Consider the following 21,898-nt stretch of genomic DNA (forward strand, 5'->3'; position numbering starts at 1 on the left):
TTTGGCCCAGCAATGCTAGGAAATGGTTGCTAATATTTGTGCTAATTTTATTAATCTTCATATCATATTGATAATTTTTTGACCAGATATGTATAAAGTGTTAAGTGAATGAAAATTTAAAATATTACATGTAATCTGGCACATAAAATGTTACGTTATGTATATGTATTTTTAATAGTAGTAGGAGTATACCATCCAGACATCTTTAGGATAAGATATTTACAAATATATCTTTTTCTAGTGTAGATTTCTATTCCTCATTGTAGCTGTGTGTGTGTGTGTGTGTGTGTGTGTGTGTGTGTGTGGTGTTTATGAGAAAGGGGGAGAGAGACGAGTGTTAGAAGAAATTAGAGAAGGAAGGATGGGGAGAGGAAGCGAAAAAGTGTTGCTTTTTTATTTTCTGTTTAGAAAATATTATTTAATACTAAGATGAGGAAGGTCTTGCCACATAATGAAACATTTTGTGGGAAGTGCCTTGGTGGTTTAGAGGAGGGATGAGTTAGTGATAATGACAGAATTCTCCCATGTATTCTTAAGAGTTCCTTCAGCAGTAATGTAGTACATGATTTAGCGCAGTGACTCCTGTGACAGTCATGGACATATATGTTTTTCAAATTATGGAGATTCCATTTATATGCTAAAAATGTCTAAATTGAAGTGGACCCTATCATGATGACTTGAATCAACATTATTTAACCTTGATAGTTGCAGATAGCATATAGAAAAATAAGAGGACATACAGGAAAACTCATATTATCATAAAGGAGTGTCTGCATGAATTAATACCTTCTGCAAAACTGTTAAACAAACCTTTGTCTAACAAATGTTTGTGTCTTCTTTTGGACCCAATACTGTGATAGGCACTGGGAATAGAAATACAAGTGATGTACGGTCTTGTACTTCAGATTGCTCAGAGTCTAGGTCAGAGACAGCTGAATCACATGACCATATGATGTGAGAAGTACTATGCAGGGCCCTACAGGTGCTCGAAGAAGAGGTACCTCACCCGGAGGAGGTGGTACCTGATTGGCATCTTGACTGAGTGAACAGGAGTTAGGCAGCACGGGAGATGTGAGGGAGTCCCTAACAGAGCCACATGTGTCAGATACTGAGGTGAATGTTGGTGGCTTGCTGGTACTTCAGGGAGATTGATGGCTACAACATAGAGGGCAGTGTTCGTTTTCATTGAAGAATTTAATTGCAAGCAGTTCAGCTCAGCAAGCAGCATTTGAGTGCTCACATAATTAGCTAACTCACGAGAAATTCCTTGAAACAGATAATTAGTTTGTAGGTGGAATCTTCTAAGATTTAAATAATGTGTGGTTTTGTGCCTGCCTTGTGAATGTCAGGCACTGTGCCAGGCATAGTGGGGGAAAAAAAAAAAAGATGAATAAAGTATTGTAAGCAGCAACCTCCACCCAGAATCAAGCAACAATAAAATCAAACAAAACTGCAATCTGTTGAGCCTGGGTATATAAATGGGTATTTGCACTTCCGCCATTTGCTTCGAATATATTATCAGAAAGAATAAGTCATACTTGCATTTTTTTCTTCTTCCACTGTTTGTTTGTGGAGTCATTTTTTAAATTGCAGTGTTAGTGCCCGCTTGTCTTGGACATGCTCGCAACTATTAGTGAGGAAGGAAAATAAAACTATTGAGCATTGAATGGAAAAAGCATTAGCATTGTTCTAAATATTTTACAAAGCAAGAATCAGGCATCAAACTGCTTCCTTTCTCCCACCTTGTCAAAATTCTGCCTATCGATAGCTTCATTTTCCTGGCAGCCATTCCAAATTCACCTAGGCCTACGCCAGCTTTAGCTTGTTTCAGCATCTTTTAGTGGCTCTAATCTGAGTAGTCAAACTTTTAATGTTCTTTAAAGAAAATACTTTCATGATGTCTTTGTTTTGCCGTGAATAGATAGAGCAAGTAACAGAAGATACCATCAGTCATCAGCAGTTGTAGATTCTGCTCAAGGGTCATCTTTGCCCCCAGTGGAAATAACTGGAGGTGGGGTAGCAGTGCAGTGAGTCTTGAGTCAAGTGCTTTCTTTTCTCAAACAGAAAAAAGGAATATTGCGCATTACTCTGTTTATTACGCATTTAATATTCATTTTCAAAGAATGACGTTTCCTTCTTTCAGAAGTTACTTAGGTTGTGCCCTCATTAATGAGCTGAGAAGAGAGAGATCTGTTGTTCGATCAGGGACTGGAGGTATTTCATGTAAGGTGGAGGCAAGTTTTTCTTACTGTTTTTGTAATTCATTCCCACCCTGTTTCTCTCCTATAGCTTTGTCTCCATTCCTACTAGTTGCTTTAATAGTCTAAGCTTGTAGATTTCACCAAGATATTATAAAGTATATCATGACTAGAAAAGTCTGGGAGGAAGCCATACAAATTCTACCAGGAGTAAACTGCTTCTTGTTGCTAGGTTACCATAAGGCGCCCTTCAGTTGCTAGTGTTTACTGCCTTTGTCAAGAATTATACAAATCTTGCAAAAGACATTACTTCTGTGAATAGCCACCGTGGAGAAAATAGAACTCATCAGTGAAACCTTTTTCAGTCAACTAGAGAAAAAAATTTGTCCTCTAGTAAAGATAGTTGAGAGCATAAGCATTCTTATTTTTATTTTCAATTTTTTAGCCATCATTATGCTTTTTCCATTATCTGTTTCCTTCTGTGTTGTGGTAGACTCATGCCTCTTAGCTTTTTCCCTTTTAAAATACACCACCCAAACATTGTTTGTATAACACAATGCAGAGGAAACTTATTTGTGTGAGACACTTAGTTATGTATTCTGTTACTGTACCTCAGATCCCTGGGGGAACATTAGTATGGCAGCATTTTAAATAATGTTACTAGAGCTCTATTTTTAATAGCAAACAAAAGAGTCTTGAAGATTGACAGGTGACTTCTGGAGATTTCTGGCTGTTTTTTAAATGAAACTTTAGAAGGAAATATACCTTTTATACTTTAAAGGATATTTTAGGTTATACCTTTTTACCATACTGCATTTTAGAACTAACTTTCTGAAAACAAGATATATCAACTTGCTTGCTTTTACATATTAATAAGAATGATTAAGAACGATTAATAAGAGAACTCAGTTTGAAGAAAGATTAAAAAATCAGAAAATTGCAGTTTTAAAATTGCAAAGCAGATTATAATAAAAATATAATTGTTTAATAACTGTCACCTCTAATTGTTATTGCATTTACCTATTTTATTAAAGCACAATCATTTGAATTTCACAATGTCTTGAATAAGAATTATGCTACTGAAACTTGAGTTGTGTAATTAAACATTCATGATTACTGAGATAGATTGTGTGTTCAGACAGAAGCACATCTGTAGTTTTAGAGAAGAGAAAAATAATTGTGGTTTTGATTCTTTAAGAAATGATAAGGTTTTTTTTTAATTAATTTATTTTTGGGGGGTCTCTCCCATTATTCTTTTTTTAAATTTTTTAATTATTTTTTAACATCTTTATTGGAGTATAATTGCTTTCCAATGGTGTGTTTCTGCTGTATAGCAAAGTGAATCAGCTATACATATACATACATCCCCGTATCTCCTCCCTCTTGCATCTCCCTCCCTCCCACCCTCCCTGTTCCACTTAGAGGTGGTCACAAAGCACCTAGCTGATCTCCCTGTGCTCTGCAGCTCCTTCCCACTAGCTATCTATTTTACATTTGGTAGTATATATAAGTCCATGCCACTCTCTCACTTCGTCCCAGCTCTGTTTTGAGTTAGGACTTGACTACCGAAAACAAACTTATGGTTTGCAAAGGGGAAACGTGGCTGGGAGGGATAAATTAGGAGCTTGGGATTATCATACACACTACTGTATATAAAATAGATAACCAACAGGGACCTACTGTGTAGCACAAGGAACTCCACTCAGTGTTCTGTAATAACGTATATGGGAAAAGAATCTGAAAAAGAATGAATATATATATATATATATATATAAAACAATCACTATGCTATACACCTTAAACTAACATAAGATTGTAAATCAACTATATTCCGATAAAATTTAAGAAAAGATTTTCGTAAGTAATAATACAGACAGTCTTTAGTTACAATAAGGGAAACATTTACCAAGGTTAGAGAGGCCAGAAGCAGAGGTAGTATGGATACCAGTATGACTGAAGAGTTTTGGGGAGTTAGTATAGCTCACTGGGTTGTTGCCATATTATAGAAAGGAAAACAGAAATATAAATTTGAAATGCTTGGGTCTTGAGCCAAGGATTATGATGAGGGAAGTGGTGTTCTCACAGGCCCAGCTCTATAAAGAGTAAGCTTACTCGACTGGTGGCCTAGGCCCATAATCAAAGTCTTGGCCTTGATGAAGAACCTTGACAGTGGAAATTTTAAAGGAAAGTTTGACAGGACATGGTGACCGTGGACGTGTGACGGAGTATAGGTTCAAATTTCATAATGCCTTTCTTCTTCAAACCAACTTGTACTAAAGAAAATAAATACCACAAGTAGGAAAACATTTCCTTTGCCCTCACCTCTAATTCCTATTTCTTTTGTCAATGTAAATTGGATAACATGCTGAGGGAGCAGTGCCTCTCTGTTATTTATTTTTTATGTTCCCCATGAGATCAGCTTTTATTTAACTCCCTTCCTCCCTATGGCTTTGTTATGCTTCTAAGAAGGAAGGCTTACAGACCCTTGGCACTCAGATAGTTTGGTAAATCTGAACCTTGGTTAATGGAGCAAGACTTTTAAAAACAAAGGAGAGAGAATTGGAGTAATACTTTTTCAATCAATAATATTTATAATTTTCATGTTATCAACGTAACTCCTTAGAAAAATTTATTTTAACAGACTGGTAAGGAGAAACAGTACTTCCTTTAGGCTGTTTTTGGATAGAAATTCAACTGAACAATGAGAATAATTGTAACTGCATGTCCAGGGTGTTGAGAATACTGGAGTGTGTGTCTCTAGATATTTCAAAGCCAATTTTTTTTTCAGGATTGCAGCATTCCAGAGATAGAACTTTGCCCACAGTCTGACCCAGCATGTTGTCCTATCTACCTACAGCAAGCAGTCCCCAATTTGGAAGAGCTGAATATCCCCAAATCTGTGTCTCTTACTGTGAAGTCAGGAGTGTACGTATCCGTTTCTCTTTATTACAGTGATTGCTGGTTACCAAAGTTAACTTTTTGTTTAATGTTTCAGTTGGTGACATACACATTTCTGAAGTTTTAGTTAATTTTACTGTTTATACTTCTGGATACCCAAGGAAGACTCTTGCAGGGATTAAAACAGATTCTGTCTTTTTTCGGATCCAGTTAAGTCTTTGGTATGTGACTCACAGGAGCAGATACAGATTCTCAGACGTAGTTCTTGATAGATGCATCCATTGTCTTTTCATCCACCAGACTGTGGGACTGAGAAATAAATACATGTCCCTGGCCTAAAGTTCTGGAGCCTGAGCTATTTGTAGAGTGTCTCAGTGCTGCTAGTTATTGAGGGCCTTGTAGGACCAGGGACATGGCACCTTTTTCTTACTCCTGTATTCCTGGAAGACAGGTAGAGTGCTCTCATGTCATAAATGAGGAAATTAAGTGGCTTGTCCCAGGCTACCAGTTGGTAGGCATTAGATTTGATACTAGGCCTTTCTGATTCCAAAGGTATCTTCAGGACTGTGGATCTAAATTCAATCTTAATTCAGTCCCAGATTGGCTTAAATCATAAGGTTTGTGATGTCTGGTTCAACATGGATCCTTCTCTCTTTCAGTATTTTCATCTGCTCTGGAGATGGTTAGTGTCGAATTTGGGGGTCACTGTTGGACATCTTTCTTCATCTCCCCCAAGTGTAGATTAGAACTGTTGGGCAGACCCAGTAATTGACATGATCCTGAGAAATGTCTGTAATTATCAAGTTTAGCTGGTTGCTAAATGGGTTTTTTAGGAATCTTATTTCAAATGCTGTTCCTGAGGCAGCCCAAGAACTGATATTCTAAAACTGTGGGTCAAAGGTATAAAACGCTTAGTGGAATCCCTACCTCTTATTGTCCTAGTTTAAAAAAGAATGGAATATAGTGGAATGGTTTTTATTTTTCAGTTACATCCTAATTGTAATTGTTTCACACCTTTTAAATATTGGAAAATTCTAAAGAAAGCAATGCCAGTGCTTGGAAAACATATAATAAACTTAGGATAGTATCTGAATGTAAGTACTTAACAACTTGTTAACTCATTGTTATATGCTGTCTGGCAATGTCACTTTGAGTGTGTTTTACTAGTGTAATTCTGTGACAGAGGTTTCTTTTACTTTTTGTAGCTTTTTTTTTTTTTAACTTTCAACTCTTACAGAACCAGATTAAGGTATTCCTATTATACTTTAACCAACCATTCATTTCTTACTTAGTTGGCTTGCCTACCCGGATATTAATTTCAAGGGGCAAGCCACAGTTTTGGGGGAAGACCATGGACTCTCTGAGATTTCTGCAGCAGAAATGAAATCATTGCATCCACTTCAAATGGTAAGCATATTTAAAAAGAAGCATTTTCCCAAGTATCCATGAATTCAAAATTAAGATAGCTCTGATGATTGGTCATGCATCTCGGTCTTGAGAAATGTATATGTATACTACTGAATGGGCAAACTATTCATACATTGTATTTCTGTTTCTTTCAGTGTGTGTGAAAATATTTTAATGTCTTCTAGAAGACAGATGTCTGAATTTACTTTGTGCTAAATTTATCACAATACAAGCAGTTTCTTTTTAGTAGTAGTCTGAAAATTTTGCAAACTTTAAAAAGTTCTGAATTTGTTTTTTTGATGCTTATTAGAAAATTGCTTGTTGGAAATTATACTCTTCCATTGCAGTAATGAATGATAAGTTCAGCATTAATAATAAATGGGCAGTTCTGTCAATGGTTGCCTTCTTAAAAGTAATAAATGCCTGCATTAATGATTTATTTTGTTGCAAACATTTTTACTTGAGGGGCAAACTTCAGTTAAATGGTACTATGTGATAAACCATTATGGTTGTGCTATGCCTTTAAAAAAACAACAGGAAAAACTGAGAAATTTTAAGGAATATCACAGTGTGGCGTACCATTGGAAACAAGGAAATTATAAACTAGAGCTTTTGTGAGGAGTGGGTTACCTTTTATGCTCTACACCCATGTGGTCACAAAGATAGTAAGTGTGATACGAAGTGTTGATAGAACTTGGAAGAGGAAGTGCTCTCTCTAATGTAGAAAGCCCAAGCAATTGTAGAGAAGAAATTTAGTATTATGTGGTTTAGAAATGCACTCTGCCAGATGAAAGTTTTAAATCTACTAACAGCTCCACTGTTTTGAGACACTCTGCTGTGGGGTTAAATCTTTAATTGGTCACATGTACTTAAGCACTAAAGTTTGGTTTCCTTCCTTGCAGTGGTTATACTCTAGAAAGTATCTTTTAAGATTTCTTACCCCATCTACACTGATGTAGAGTAGTCTGACTTGATTTTGACCACTGTAGAGTTCTCTACCTAAATTTCTAAATTTTAAAATACACAACTTAAATTTGACTAGTATGTAATCTTCACTGATCAGATTTTTATATAACCTACATACATCACTTAGTTACTTTTGAGTACTTTAAATATGTGTATGTCTAATATTAAAATTTCTTGTCATCTTAAGGGTGGACTGAAAGTGGAAATGCCTATGAACTTAAAGGTGAGTCTTAAACACACTTTGGTAGCAGGCTAAAAAGTTTGAGTATTAATCTTTAAGTATTTTGGACTATTAAAATAAAAAAATGATTACCTGAACGTATGCTAATAATAGCTAGCTAATGCATATTGGGGTGGTGGGAAGTGACTGCACACAGTGGTTGCTGAGAGCCCAGGCTTGAATGAGGAGAGGGCTCAGTATGCAAAGGTGGAGGTCTGTTCTGACAACCTAGTCAGACCCAGTAAGTACCTCCTAACAGGGTGGAAAGATGATAGGTTTGATATTTGTTTTGTGGAGTGGTTGAGGTGACAGCTAGACATTCAAGTGGAAATACCTGGCAGACATTTGGGCGTGATGCTGAGGATGGAGATCAAGGATGATGGAAGGAGGTGTAGGCAGCTCCTATGAGGGGATGTCAGTTTGAAAGTGTGAGTATCTGAAGGGAACGGTAGAGGCAATGAAACCTGGGGTAGTAATAATGCCAGGATTAAGTACGTTTTGGGAAAGGAAAAGAAATGGAATTAGAAAATTATGGTAAAGAGAGATAGGAAGAAAACCTCTGTTTAATTAAGTTACAGCCTTTCCAGAGACAGGCAGGGAGACAGGGATTCATCCTCCTCTCCTCCAAAACAAGGCACAACTCCTCCAGCTTTCCCATTTCTGGGCTTCCTAATTTGTGGAATTGACTACCGTTCTCTCAATCACATAGATGGAGTTTTTTAAAACTTAGTATCTGACTATCTCTAATACACCTTGGCTGTATGTTGGAATCATACATGTGTGAGTTTTAAAAACATACTTATGCCTGGGTTCCACTGGAAGAGATACTTTTTTTGGTCTGGGGTGTGGTTAAAATTTTTCAAAGCTTCTTAGGTGATTCTAACATACAACCAAGGTTTCGAACCAGTGACCTAATAGTTTCAGAATTAGTTGTGACACAGTTAGTTGTGACACTCCCTGAGTGATGTCTCAGTCTCCTTGTCTGCTGAATGAGAATTTCAGGTGCGACAGGCTGGGAGTCTGACAAGTTGTAGAGGTGTATGAAAGGAATGGCTATCCTAGATAGTCACAATTTTCACGTTGTTGGGTGTTGGCTGATGACTTACTCATCAAAAAATTATTGCTTCTTACTTAGTTTGAATGTGTTCAGCATATGTAGCATGTATTAAACCCAAATAATACTTCATCACTTCCAATAAACACTCTGAAAATTTAATACGTAGAAAACAGCAGGAACAGTACTACATATTTTTTTCAGTCTGTATAATGTTCTCAGTTTGTTTTTTGTTTTTTTAATAAAGAAGCTATAGCTTGCTGGTTCAGTGTGTCTAAGCATGGGTCTTATTTGCCAATTGTACACAAATTATGCCATTAGCCATAAATAGGACCAAGTGATAAGAGTGTGAATAGATGAGCGCTGTTATCACTCTTATCACTTTCCTGTACTAAGGGCAGCTTGTGTTTGGGAAGTAAACAGCATCAGAATGGTAGAAGAGAAGAACTTGTACCAATCCAAGTTTGAAGTAAATGAAATACTAGAAATCTGTTTCCTACTACATTCCCTCCTCCCCCATTTGAACCAAATATCCAATAAAAATACCAAAATTCTTTCAATCATTTCAAACTTTTAGGAAGTTTTGTATTTAAATTCAGGAATTTGCATATCTAATTCTTCTCAGTGATTAGTAGTGACCATTACAAGCAGTGCTACAAGAAACAGCATGTTTTCTCAAACCAGTAGATAATTTGTCATTATGCCCTGGAACCCCTAGAGAGTTTTTATTTCTTATAGAGGACATTAAATAACTGTAAGGCAGGTCTGTATCAAATTTTGAACAGAGAGAAAAACGTAGAAAGATAATTCAAGAACCAGTTATAAGACAGTTTACTCCATGAGATGGTCCTAGGATTTGGGTAACTAGAACAATGTAATCATACTTGAGTATAGTGATACGAGAGAAACATATTATCAAGATGTTTTAGCTTTATGATGATAAAGACTCACATATTCCTTGTGAATGTCAGACAGCGTGCTATATTTTGAGTATGTATTGATGAAGAAAATGGACAGTGGCCCTTAATTCAGGCTGTGGCCTTTAGTGTCACTTAAGTAAATTAGTATGTATCTATTCTAAAATATGAGCCTGCTGAGTAATTTTCTTTCATATTTTTCAGGTTATTATTTATGAAAAACCTCACTTCCATGGACAGGCCAAAGAGTTTAGTGAACATGTAGACTCTGTCCCTAATTTTTTAAAAAATGATGTAGACTTTCATGGAATTGGATCAATGCGTGTCATCGGTGGAGTGTGAGTGTTATATTTTCAATATGTGACTCAGTTGTCGATTTTTGAAGATCGGCACAAAACACGTGCTAAGCAGAGCAAAAACAACCTACCTTAGTCTAAAACTATACATCCCTTCTGAAATGTGGGAAATAAAAAATATTAGTTACTGACAGCTTCCTGTGAACTCTTGTTAGTATTAGAGATTTTGAGATAGATTAAATGAAGAAAACAGTTTCTAAAACTTAAACACTTAGTATTTCTAAACACAATATAGAAGATAAGAATTGCAAGATAAAATTATTTTTTGACAGATCGTGCACATGAATGAGAGCCCCAGTTTTTACCCCCTGTTCTACCTTAGTTGACTTTCTGTGCTGAGGATCTTGGCAGTGAGTCCTCCCTCATTAAAGAAGTAGCCTGGATTGTGTGTTTACGAAGTCGAGGATTCTTGACACTGGTTATCCTCTGGCCCTGCATTGTTTTAAGAAAGCTCCCTAAGAACTTCTAAGTACAAACCCAAGTGTAACCATCATGCTGCTATCCCAGTCTCAATCGGCAGTTACTGGGGCAAGAACCCCAGAATATCTATGACTGCACCTGTGATGTGCCTTTGGATCCTGGCAGGTAAAACCATAGAGAAGAAGCCTTCCTCATAGCTTATTTGCCATTGTCAACTCAGTGCTAGAATTCCTTCAGACCCATTGTGTTAGTCTCTCTGTTGATAGGTTGGACTGTTTGGAATGATGGTTTATTTTAATTTAAACATCCATATCTCGTATTATTTGCAGTAATAACATCATATAACTTGTTCATGCTATTCTAGCAAAAGATGCTGCCCAAATATTCTATTCATAGAAGTTAAATAACTTGTTTAAGATCAGTCAAGGGTCTACATTTAGAGACTTAACCTTTGCAATTTCTGACAATAAATCAAGCAATGGCCACACTAGCCAAAATGGAAATATAAGAGAGTATGCGATGCATTAGATATGTAGGTCATGTCCATAATTAGTCTTGTTACTTACCAGGGTTCTTGGCCTCTTTAATCAATAGGAGGCTGACAAGAAATTCAGGCAAGGCTTCACTGGGGCCCCTGCTGTAGCAGGGGGGGAGAGAGAACAAACAACAAATTCCCTTTCTTACTCACTCCCTGAGCGGGTGGTGAGCTTGTTCCTTATATGGCGTGAGGGTAAGGGTGTGTCCAGGGGTTGAGCCCGAGGGGTAGCTTAGGTAGTTTGCCCACCCCTTAGGTGGTGGTGTGTGCAGGGGGCATGGGCAGTGCCCTGCCTTTGCTCCAGGCACTTCAAAAGTGGCAGTTGTGTTTTTTGGTCTCTTTGTATCTTTTGTTCAGAATTTTCCCCAACTGCACATGTACTCAGTTATTTTTAGTCCCATATAGTTTCTTTGTATTTTGTTGCTCCAGGAGAGGTTTGTTCAGGTGCAAGCATTGCAGCACTGCAGCAAAGGGTCCCAGGTTCCAGCCTGAGTCTGACATATTAGTAATCAGCTAATTCCTTATCTTTGAATTAAAACATTTTATTAGAGGCTTGAAAAACACAGCTCTTTTAGATAAACAAATTTTTATTGTGTTGTATTTAGTTACAGTGTTCTCTGATCTGTGGACACACATGCTTCTTGTTAATCCTGATATAAAATATTTTTTGCCTTTTCTTTCCTTTAGGATCTGAATGGTTTTATCATTAACTATATAGTGATTTGCATTGTTATTTTCTGAGTGTATTTGCAGTTATTTTATAAAAATCTCAAAATATTATGGCTGGTAAAACAGTATACACACTTTCATTTTTTATATGACACCTGCAGGAGAAAAATGTGATGTCCTAATTTAAAGGTGAACAGCTGACTTCGTTAGTTTTTCACAATTTCTACTATTTTTTTGTTTTGTTTTACTGCTTCTCTATTTCATTATTTTCACTTTTAACTTTTGAACTTTATCTGTAAGTAATAGGAACTCTTCCTCACCTCTGTCTTGTCTCGAGGAGTCTAGGGAAAGTGAGGTTGATGTGTCTTAATTTTTCTCAGATAACATCTATTTTTAAATATCCCAGATATATAAATTGAATACTAATCAAAACTTTATCTATTGAGAAAAGCTGGGCAGAAGATTTTTGAACTGTCATTATGTAATAATTGCTGATCTGTCCTTTAATATTAGATCTTCTATATCATATTATTTTTCCCATTCAGGTGTATTAAAAGCATGTTTCGAATAGCTACATTTATGTAAACTTAGAATTTGAAAGTTCTCGTGTGAAATTTATTTTCACATAATAGTTTAAGAATAAAATAATGTTAGTTTCTTTATATATTACAAATGAATGAAGACGTATAAAATGTTTTTTCCAACTCATGTGGACCCTTACCCTGCCATATGCACTAAGGAAATTGGAGACAGGTTCATGATTACTGAGTGGCTACTGTTATTTTTGTACCCTATGAAAACGGTTCTTTGGAATATTTTTTGTATCTTCCCAAAATAATTGTAGTCAGCCCTACCTGGCTTCATTTTGTCAAGCTCCAGAATTCAGAGGTCCCTAACCCAGGAGCCCAAAATAGTCGCCCTTGAAATCTGCCCCATTGGAGGGGGTCCCACTCTAGTTACACAGTGCCAGCTGAAGGCAGATTTAATCAGGTCAACGTGTGTTTTGAACCATCTATGCCCACGTTGCGTTAGCTACTGTGGATTGCTCCAAATAAAGGTAAGTTTCCTGGAGGACTAATGACTAACGGTGTTTATCAGTGTTCTGTACTGATAATTTTAAAAGTCAAGAAACCTGTGTCCCTGGAAAGACTGCCACAGTGCTTCCAGTTTCCATTATCACCACTGATAAACTAGTGGGAGCAACATTTCCTACCCATACATATTTACAGGAGTCTTTGTATATACTTAGGCCACGAGGGCTAATACCAGCCCAGTCGCACTTCCCAGTTCTTGCTTGCTAAACCCACCTGTAATGTGTTTCAGATCTGAAGCTGGTGACGGGTTCCTTTGATTTAAACCCTAAATAAATATTTAATATAGTAATCATTCTGGGGTTCCAGCAGAGCTTAATCAGAAAAATAAGACTGATTATCTTTGAATCTCAGTGTGGGCTTGCACTATTTCTCATTGGCTATTTGTGCTTTCCATTCGTTTTTACTCGGCAAACTATTCTCCGACCACGTTGAGATGTAGTATCGGGTCATGCCGCAAACATTTAATGAGAGTTCCTCTGTTGCAGTTCTACAACAGTTAAGCTTTTGTTGGGAAAAGCCTCCAAACTATAAAAACTATTGATCCATGAGGCATACACCATTTGTTTGTCTCTGTAAACGGTAGCAAAATAAACGTGTTGCTTTTTAAAATACGGTGATGGGCAGCTCGGTGCTTTATGATGATTTCCTCTCTTGCGTTCTTGCCTGCAGTTTTATCAATGACTCAGTTGGATGTCCTCTGTATTTCTAGGTGGGTTGCCTATGAAAAAGAACATTTTAAAGGCCAGCAGTTCTTGCTTGAAGAAGGAGATTTTGAAGACAGTAGTGCCTGTGGGGCGTTAAGTGGTTCCATCTTGTCTTTCCGGTACTTACAAGCTGTGAGTTAGCCTCCTTGTTCTTAATTTTCTTTTTTCTTTTTTAGCTTTCCATGTAAACTGGATATGACCTCTGGTAGAACATAAGATTATAAAATGTTTCTAATACCTGAGAGCATTAAACTGAACGGCTTATGTGACTTGCATGCCTTTCTTAACTGCCATGATTAATATAGACTATTTATGTTTCGTTTTCATCCATTGATTCCATAATCGTTTTTGACCACCTGCTTTGTTAGATGTATTGTGTCAGGTGCTGGAGATATGGTGGCCAGAGACTCAGTCCCTGCCTTCGCAGAGCAGGCAGTGATAGGGTAGATAGCACCTATATAAATGTTTGATACTGTTTGACTATGACTGGATTAAGCACAGAGTACTCAGGATACCCAGAGAAAGGTCAAGTACTTCCCCTTGGAAGTAGAGAGGAAAAGAGGGCAGCTGAGTTGAAATTTCAAGTTTGAGAGTTAGCCAAGTGAAGAAATTTGGGGACAGGGTGAAGAGGCAAGACAGGTGTTTCAGCAAGAGGTTAACATATAAAAAGGCAAGGATGTAAGCCAGTGGTTCTCAGCTGGGGGTGATCTTACCTAGGGGGCATTTGGCAGTGTCTGGAGACATTTTGGACTGTTATGACTTTGGGGCGGGGGGGTGGTATGGCATGCTACTGACATCTAGCGGGTAGAGGCCAGGGAGGCTGCTAAACCCCTGCGATTCACTGAACACACCACCACAAAGAACCATCAGCCTAAAATGCTAATAGTGCTGAGGTTGAGAAACCCTCATGTCAGTGAACCTGGTGTGTTTTGGAAATGCAGCAAAGTCCGGATATTAGGCAGAACTTTGGGAAGATGAATACAGAGCCAGATAACGAAGGGCCTTATATGCCATGTTGAGGAGCCCACACTTTTTTTCTTGACCTTCTTGGCATGAGGTGAAGAAGGTAAGTAAGCCTGGAGGCAGGAGGTCTAGAATGTTCCAGGACTCCAGGCGGAAGCTGATGTTAGAGAGTTCTGCAGGATATCAGGGCTACTCAACTGTTGCTCATTTTTCTGACCAGCTCTGGAGACTTTTTTGGTGTGCTCAGAGGGGCATGTTTTCTCATAATTCAGGAGTTATACCACCGCAGTGTATTTCCAAAATAATCTTTACCCATATAAACTCTAAACTATCTGGCATGGCCTCCAAAGCCTCCTTTAGAAGGAATTGATAATGAAGTGAAGGGTGATTATTGGGTCCACGTGGGCTTTGCATGAGCACAGGGGTTATGTGCTCTGTTCCTTAAGTTTCTGTCTGCCGGGGGCCACCAACACCACTGGTGCAAACCCTCACCTGTTCAGGCATGAGGAGCCCAAATGGGAGAGAAGCAGCACAGGGAACAGGAGAGCTTTTTTTTGTTCCCATGAGTGATCATTGTTAGTAAGAAAGTGAGCTGGAAACCGGTTCTACCAAAAAGAAATGTAACACAGTCCACTGAAGATTGGGCACTGAGTTTGCATGAGCAATGGATAGATAGCTTTTGAGGTATTTAGTTCACAATTCTAATGTACAAGGGCCACGGGTTTCCTCTACATAGCTACTCCTTACTTGAGCACTAAAAGGCAAGCCAGACAAAACACAATACAGCCTTTTTTTTCTTTTAGGTCATTGTGACCACACGCGTCGAGGAAGCTAAGGGTTGTGATTCAAAGCATCTTCCACCTAGTATTGAGTAATTTTTAAAATTTTCCCTCCTGATTTAAAAAAAAGAGTTGGGTGGAAGTGTTGCTCCTAGAAATGTTCAGCAGTGAATATGATGGTATCTTCCAAAGATGACTATGACTAAAACAAGCAAAACACAAACCAAAACCCCAAGATTTCACTAGTTGAACTCCCCCAATAGTAGAAAATGTAAAAATTAAAAATACTGTATAACTATGTAGCTAAAATTTTAGGAGATATTTGATATAGACAGTCTATGATAAAATATATTGGAAAAATTAGCAGAGATTGGCATGTCAATTACCTCTGCAAACAAAAGTTTTGGGTATTTACAAAAATGATGACACAGTTTTTGTACAAATAAGTACGACTTTCCTTCAAAGAAAATCTTTTTAAATTAGATTTTAAAAAAATTAGGACTATGGGGCTTCCCTGGTGGCACAGTGGTTAAGAATCCGCCTGCCAATGCAGGGGACAGGGGTTCAAGCCCTGGTCGGGGAAGATCCCACAGACCGCGGAGCAACTAAGCCCGTGCGCCACAACTATTGAAGCCCGCGCCCCTAGAGTCCGTGCTCCTCAACAAGAGAAGCCACTGCAGTGAGAAGCCCACGCACCGCGACGAAGAGTAGCCCCCGCTAGCGGCAGCTAGAGAAAGCCCACGCACAGCAACGAAGACCCAACACAGCCAAAAAAAAAAAAAAAAAAAAAAAATTAGGACTAGTTTACCTTGTAAAGATGTTAGCATAATCCTCATTATAATAATCCTAACATTTTCAGGTACTTATTAATGGCTTTACATGCATACATGCACTTAATCTTCACAAAAATGAAGAGATAGAGACTCACGATTCCCATATTATAGATACAGAAGCTGAGGATCTAAGATGTTCAGTACTGTGCCCGAGTGTGGAGCTGTGATTTGAGGGGCAGTCTGTCTTACTCTAGAGCCCATGTCGTATTACCCATTTTCCTTTATTACAGAATGATTAGAGTAAAAAATTTAAGCACTTCAAGAGTAGAAAGCTGGAATTTCATTCAGCCAAAGGATTATTAGCATTTCATTTGTAGCTATAAATATATAGTTACTCTGCAGACTACTACACATGTATAAATATAAATAAATATTTACATAATTTTCAGATTATTTATAATTTAAATGTATGTTCACGAAAATGTTTTCAGATGAAATATTTTATACTCTCCAGGTATAGCATATAATTGGGGAGGAGTTCTTTTTTAAAAACCACTTTATTGAGGTATAGGTGACATGTAAAAATCTGTACATATTTTTTGTATACAACTGAGGAGTTTGGGAATAAGTATACACCCATGAAACCATCACCACCATCAAGGCCATAGACATAGCCATCTCCTCTCAGAGTTTCCTCGTGCCCTGTTTATAATTATTATTGATGTTTTTGTGCTGTAAGACACAACATAAGATCTACCCTCTGAAAATTTTAAATATATGATACAGTATTGTTAGAAATAGGATTTAAAGCTCTTGGGGTTGTCACCTATGTCAACCTATGTGATTAGCAGGCAGAGTTGATGTGAGACATCTTTTCCCCATGTAGACTCTCAGAGGTCTCTCACCTGGGAAGAGTGAAGCACTGCATTTAAGATCTAAGCTGAAATAATAGAAAATAGAGGACAGAAAAGTTGCATAACACAATGCAGTCTTCTAACATCCTGGCTGTAGTGCGTGGAACACTCTGGATCTGCGAAGGTCAGATTCTGGATATGTTCCTTAGGGATAATGTGATCTGTGTCATGGATTGCTTTGGAGAGGACAACCAGAAATGTGTTTCTAATTCCAAATGAGTCAGGCAGATATGTTGACTTGGAGTTGATTACTTTCTAAAGCGAAAAGGACCAGAAGGAATATAGCAGTATTTAGACTCCAGGGATTAAAGAAGGAATTTTTATTCCTTGGTTTCCTCTATAAAACTTTCTTGGGATGCTTGTTTTTCCTCAGTTTCATACTAGCCTAACTTCTGGATTTGCTTTTGATATGATTTTCAGACTTGGGGCCTCTTTTCAGATCTCTGAAACCAGGTGGTGTGCAGCAGACACTGTTATGTCTCCTAAATTAATGGATACACCAGATCCCAGCTGGTGTCTCGTATTACGCTGCCCACCCTGGGGGGTTGTAGCGTAAGAGTTCCAGGGCCCAATGAGCTGAGGGATTTTATGGAATTTAAGAATAATCAAATTACTGATCCTTAAGACTTATTTTTGGTCCTGAAGCAATGGCTCATTAGCTTGCTCTAACAGTGGGGAGTACTGTACCTGAAACCATATTAGACTACCCAGATTTTTCATTGGATTTAAGTTCTTTAAAAATACAAAACGGAGTACAGATTTGAGGTTGTTACATCATTATTCATCCTTCTGGAGCAACAGAGCTCCACTTAAATCTGTGTGACTTTCAAAGTTATTTGATAAATTTAAGTATTATGTAATTGTGCTTATAGTCAGAATGATAATAACCTAGAATAACCTAGTAACCTCACAGGACTTGTGTCCTGTGGCAGTCACCTCCTGAGCAAGGCAGTTAGAAGTTTTGGTTTTTTGTTTTTGTGTTTTCTGGCATATTTTATCCCATACTTTATACATGTGACCCTTGAGATTTAGCCCCAGATGAGTGGATTTGGCTTGGAGTTAAGAACTCTGACCAGCAGGGACACCATATTGATGGCAACTAGTCAACTGGATCAGATACTGTATATTTGGTAGGTTTGAGTGAAAAATGCAGAGGGGGTCAAAGACCGAAGCCTGGCTCAGAAACATACTTAGAAAAAGATGGAAGGCAGAAGCTACAAGGCATGAATACACAAAAGCAGGAGATTAAAAAAGAGAACGATGTCACTTAGGAGTCTCCTGTGGCCTTTGGCCACGTCTCTGGGAATGGTAGCCAGAGTAGAAAGGACACAAACTCAAGCCACATGAGTAAATTTATTTGTGAACCCATGTGCTGCCAGCACTTGTACTCGGCACTGCGTCCTGTGGCAGTGGGTCCCTCCTCCTCTGCTCAGCTCCCGGCTGCATCATTGCCAAATGGCCTTCAGCCTGCTTCCCAGCTCACCCTCCTCACTGCCGCCACTCTCCCACGACCCACACAGTAGGCTTTGTGCAAATCAGTGCTCAAGTAGAGTCCATGACACCGTAACACAAGTGATTTCTCAATGAAAAGGCACAGTCCCAGCACATGTGCACATATCTGTGCTTGTCTTTGTCCCGTTTCACTCCAGCGTGACGCAGTGACCCATGGTTTATGTCAGCTTATCCCCACTCAATTCCTACAACCCTAACAGGGAGTAGAGAACAGTTGTAGGGGCAGAGGAGATAAAAGCAGAGATGGAGCGTTCCAGAATCACCAGAGTATGGGAGGAGGGGTCCACGTGTGAGAGCTGCTGAAGACCTGCCCATTGTCATGGGGCCTGACTTGGTCGGCAGCTGTGGATACCAGTTCCTGACCAGGACCCAGATGGGCGCCTTCAGTTGTCATTACCGCATTGTATTCTCACAGCCGCCTGGAGCTATTTACACACTTTCAGGTTGCAAGAAACAGAGGCATGTTCGTGTTCCTTGGATGATGGAAGTTTATGTTGTCAATATAACCAGGTTTGTTGATGTGGCGCCCAGGCTGTAAAATGTCATTGGGGAGGCTTGTCCTGGACACCTTAAGGCAAATCTCTTCTAGGATGTTGAAGCCTTGATTTAATATATGTATATTCTAGATTTGTATCTGGAAAATGGCAGATCTATATCTGTAACAAGATAGATATAGACATCTGTGTATATGTGCACGTATATGTATATATATATGTGTATATATACACATATATATGTAAAATAAGGGTTTAAGGGGAGCTCAAAAGAGATAACAAGTGCAAGTGTTTTGAAAAGTGTTCTATTAATAAAATGAGGGATGGTGGGAGTCATGAAGAGTCAATCCACCCTGCTCCCATTTTCTTGAGAACCATGAGAAAGTAATGAAGGTGACAGGTGTTCTCAGGTTGCACATGTTTACTCTCAGGCAGGAATTGAGAACACGAATATGGGTTAGAAATTATTTTATAATAAAAATTTCTGGTAAAAAGCCTTTATCTTTGAAAATTTCAAATGAAATTTGACCCAGCTGTGTTAGCAGTTTTGAAATCCTTCAAACTTGACAAGTTGTAAGTGCAAGGGAATTTGTTTTTAAATGTATTTTCTTTCTCTCCTCATAGGTGCTTTGTTTTTATTGGACACTGTTTTGCTTGTTCATGTAAAATGAATGGTTATACTAGAAATCTTAGATAATATTTATAATAATAATCATAATGAGAAATTTGATAGTGTTTGAGATGTATAGAAGCTGATAACTTTTTTCCATAGGTCTAAGACTTGAGTTACAAACAATGAAATATAGTAGGCAGAAAGGAAGAGTCTTTGTTTTTTGTTTTTTTAAAAAATATATTTATTTATTTACTTGGCTGTGTCAGGTCTTTAGGTACAGCACGCGGGATCTTTAGCTGCGGCACGTGGGAATCTTTTAGTTGGGGTATGCAGGATCTAGTTCCCTGACCAGGGATTGAACCGCGGCCCCCTGCATTGGGAGTGCAGTTTTAGCCACTGGACCACCAAGGAAGTCCCTCTTGTTTTGTTTTTTTAATGCATTCTGTATTTTCCATTTAAAAATATACCTATTATAAAGTTTTGAAAAAAATATAGGGTAAAATTGTTCAACTTCTGGACCCAAAGTTAACCAGTCTTGGTATTTTCTTTTTTTTCTTCTAGTCTTTTTTTGATGAAAGTTGGGGTTTTTTTGAGAACTTGTAATCTTACCAAGTTTTTAAGTTTTAGTTTTTGTCCTACTGTTTCATCCTTACATTTATATCTGACAGTAATTAAGAGTTTAGAGTAGACAAATGGACAGATTTGGACTCAAATTCAATCTCTGCCACTCAGTAGCTGTGTTATATCAGGCAAGTTACTCAGTTTTGTTAGCTGTAAAATGGGAGTGATAGTAATATAATCACATTGGAAATAAGGCATGTAAAGCTCCTGGCCACTAGTAAGTGTATGATATAATTTTTAACTGTTAGCTTGTTAAAAACTCTGCTTAATTGTATTTATTCCATCAAGCAGTGGATGCATAAAGGTTTATGTTTGTAAATCTTTGGGGCATTTACACTTTTTACAGCTTTTCGCTATGATAAATAATTCATCTTTGCATATAAATTGGCTATCATTTAGTTTTAGGAAACTTAAGAAAAAAGGAATTTCAGACTCAAAGAATGTAATCAATTTCAGTCTTTTAAATATATATCTAAATTATTTTCTAAAGTAGCTGTAAAATTTATATTTCCACCAGGAACGTTCCCTGGTAAAACTGGGTTTTTAGATCTTTCTTAACTTAAAAAGTGAAATTGTATCTGTTTTAGTTTGAATTTCTTCATTTTTATGAGTGAAATTATACATTTGTTTGTTTTTAACATTAATCTTTTTTGTGAATTATGTGTGCCTTTTGCTGATTGTCAAGTTGGGTCTTAGAATCTTTCTGTTATTTTTGTTTTAAATATGCCGTCTGACTATACAGAGATGTCCTCTGATTTTAATTTTTAAAGACCAATTTTTTTGTCAAGCGGATTTTATTTTTTCTGTTACATTTAAGCTCATAAAATCCTCTCCCACAATGCCCACAGTACATTGTGTGTTTACTTCTTGGTTCATATGGCTTTTGCTTTTTAGGCATAAGTGAGACTTTAGTTTCCTTTACATTTAGTGTCATATGTGATAGTCTGTAAGTCCTGGCAATTTACTAACTGTTGACTAATTTCCAATTTCATAAAAATGTGTTTTCCTGATTAAAGTAAATTCAGACTTATTTTTTTTCTTTAAAGTATATAGGAGTAGTGACTATTAAAATTGTTTTCAGTGCCATTTAAAATTCTTCCTGGATTTATTTGTGTGAAAATCATCCCACAAGTATGTGAAAATTTGCTAAAATACAGCAATCGTAAAACAAAATACCATTGTTCTCCTAAACTTTCCTCTTCCTCCTTTTAGAATTTCATAGAATCTTCTATCACACTGTTTGAATCTGATCTAGAAAGTGGAAAGTTTATTGACATTACAAATCAGGAAATTTCTGACTTAGAAGAAATGGGTTTTGGCAGTGAAACAAGATCCATTCACGTTAAAAGTGGCGTGTAAGTTGTCTCCTATTCTGAGAACCTAGAGCTTCTTTGGTGTTTAAAATTATTGGTTGCTCGATTCTGTGTCACCTCAGTTCTTTTTACTTTTTATCCTGCTAGATGGGTTGCCTACCAGCAGAAGTTCTTCTGTGGAGAACAATACATTTTAGAGAAAGGGAAATACAAATGCTTTTTTGACTGGGGAGGATCAAATAATATAATCATGTCAATACGACCTATCCAACTGGTGAGTTAAATGTGAACATAACCAATGCCAGTGACATGTAATGGCATACAATTGAACACATGGAACAGGCTTTTGTAAAAGTGGAGCTGTTGGATTATTTTGTATGTATCTATAGAGAAAATGAAACAGCATATGGATTTCTGCAGATTCCATAGAGAGCTAGTAGATTGGCATTAGCACCTCGATGAGTAGGTACTCTGTAAT

At 37.6% G+C, this 21,898-nt stretch overlaps 1 protein-coding gene across 4 annotated transcripts in view; it reads left to right on the top strand.

Moving 5' to 3' along the window:
• Window positions 1-21,898, top strand: part of CRYBG3 (crystallin beta-gamma domain containing 3) — a 114,907-nt gene that overhangs the window by 49,383 nt on the left and 43,626 nt on the right. For 2 of the 4 annotated variants that reach the window (XR_003432111.1, XM_027102914.1), the window contains exons 8-14: window positions 4,987-5,123; window positions 6,389-6,503; window positions 7,657-7,692; window positions 9,865-9,998; window positions 13,444-13,570; window positions 21,320-21,462; window positions 21,568-21,694. Coding sequence is in view for 3 of the 4 variants with exons in the window: in XM_027102914.1 (XP_026958715.1) it covers window positions 4,987-5,123; window positions 6,389-6,503; window positions 7,657-7,692; window positions 9,865-9,998; window positions 13,444-13,570; window positions 21,320-21,462; window positions 21,568-21,694 (819 nt within the window). In the remaining variant the exon portion in view is untranslated. Of the gene's footprint in view, window positions 1-4,986; window positions 5,124-6,388; window positions 6,504-7,656; window positions 7,693-9,864; window positions 9,999-13,443; window positions 13,571-21,319; window positions 21,463-21,567; window positions 21,695-21,898 lie in introns of those variants that run through there. The other 2 variants (XM_027102923.1, XM_027102932.1) reach the window with 2 other exon arrangements.

Source organism: Aethalodelphis obliquidens, unplaced genomic scaffold (genome assembly GCF_003676395.1).
Source record: "Aethalodelphis obliquidens isolate GAN/ISIS:26980383/991018 unplaced genomic scaffold, ASM367639v1 scaffold1, whole genome shotgun sequence".
Taxonomy (NCBI): domain Eukaryota; kingdom Metazoa; phylum Chordata; class Mammalia; order Artiodactyla; family Delphinidae; genus Aethalodelphis; species Aethalodelphis obliquidens.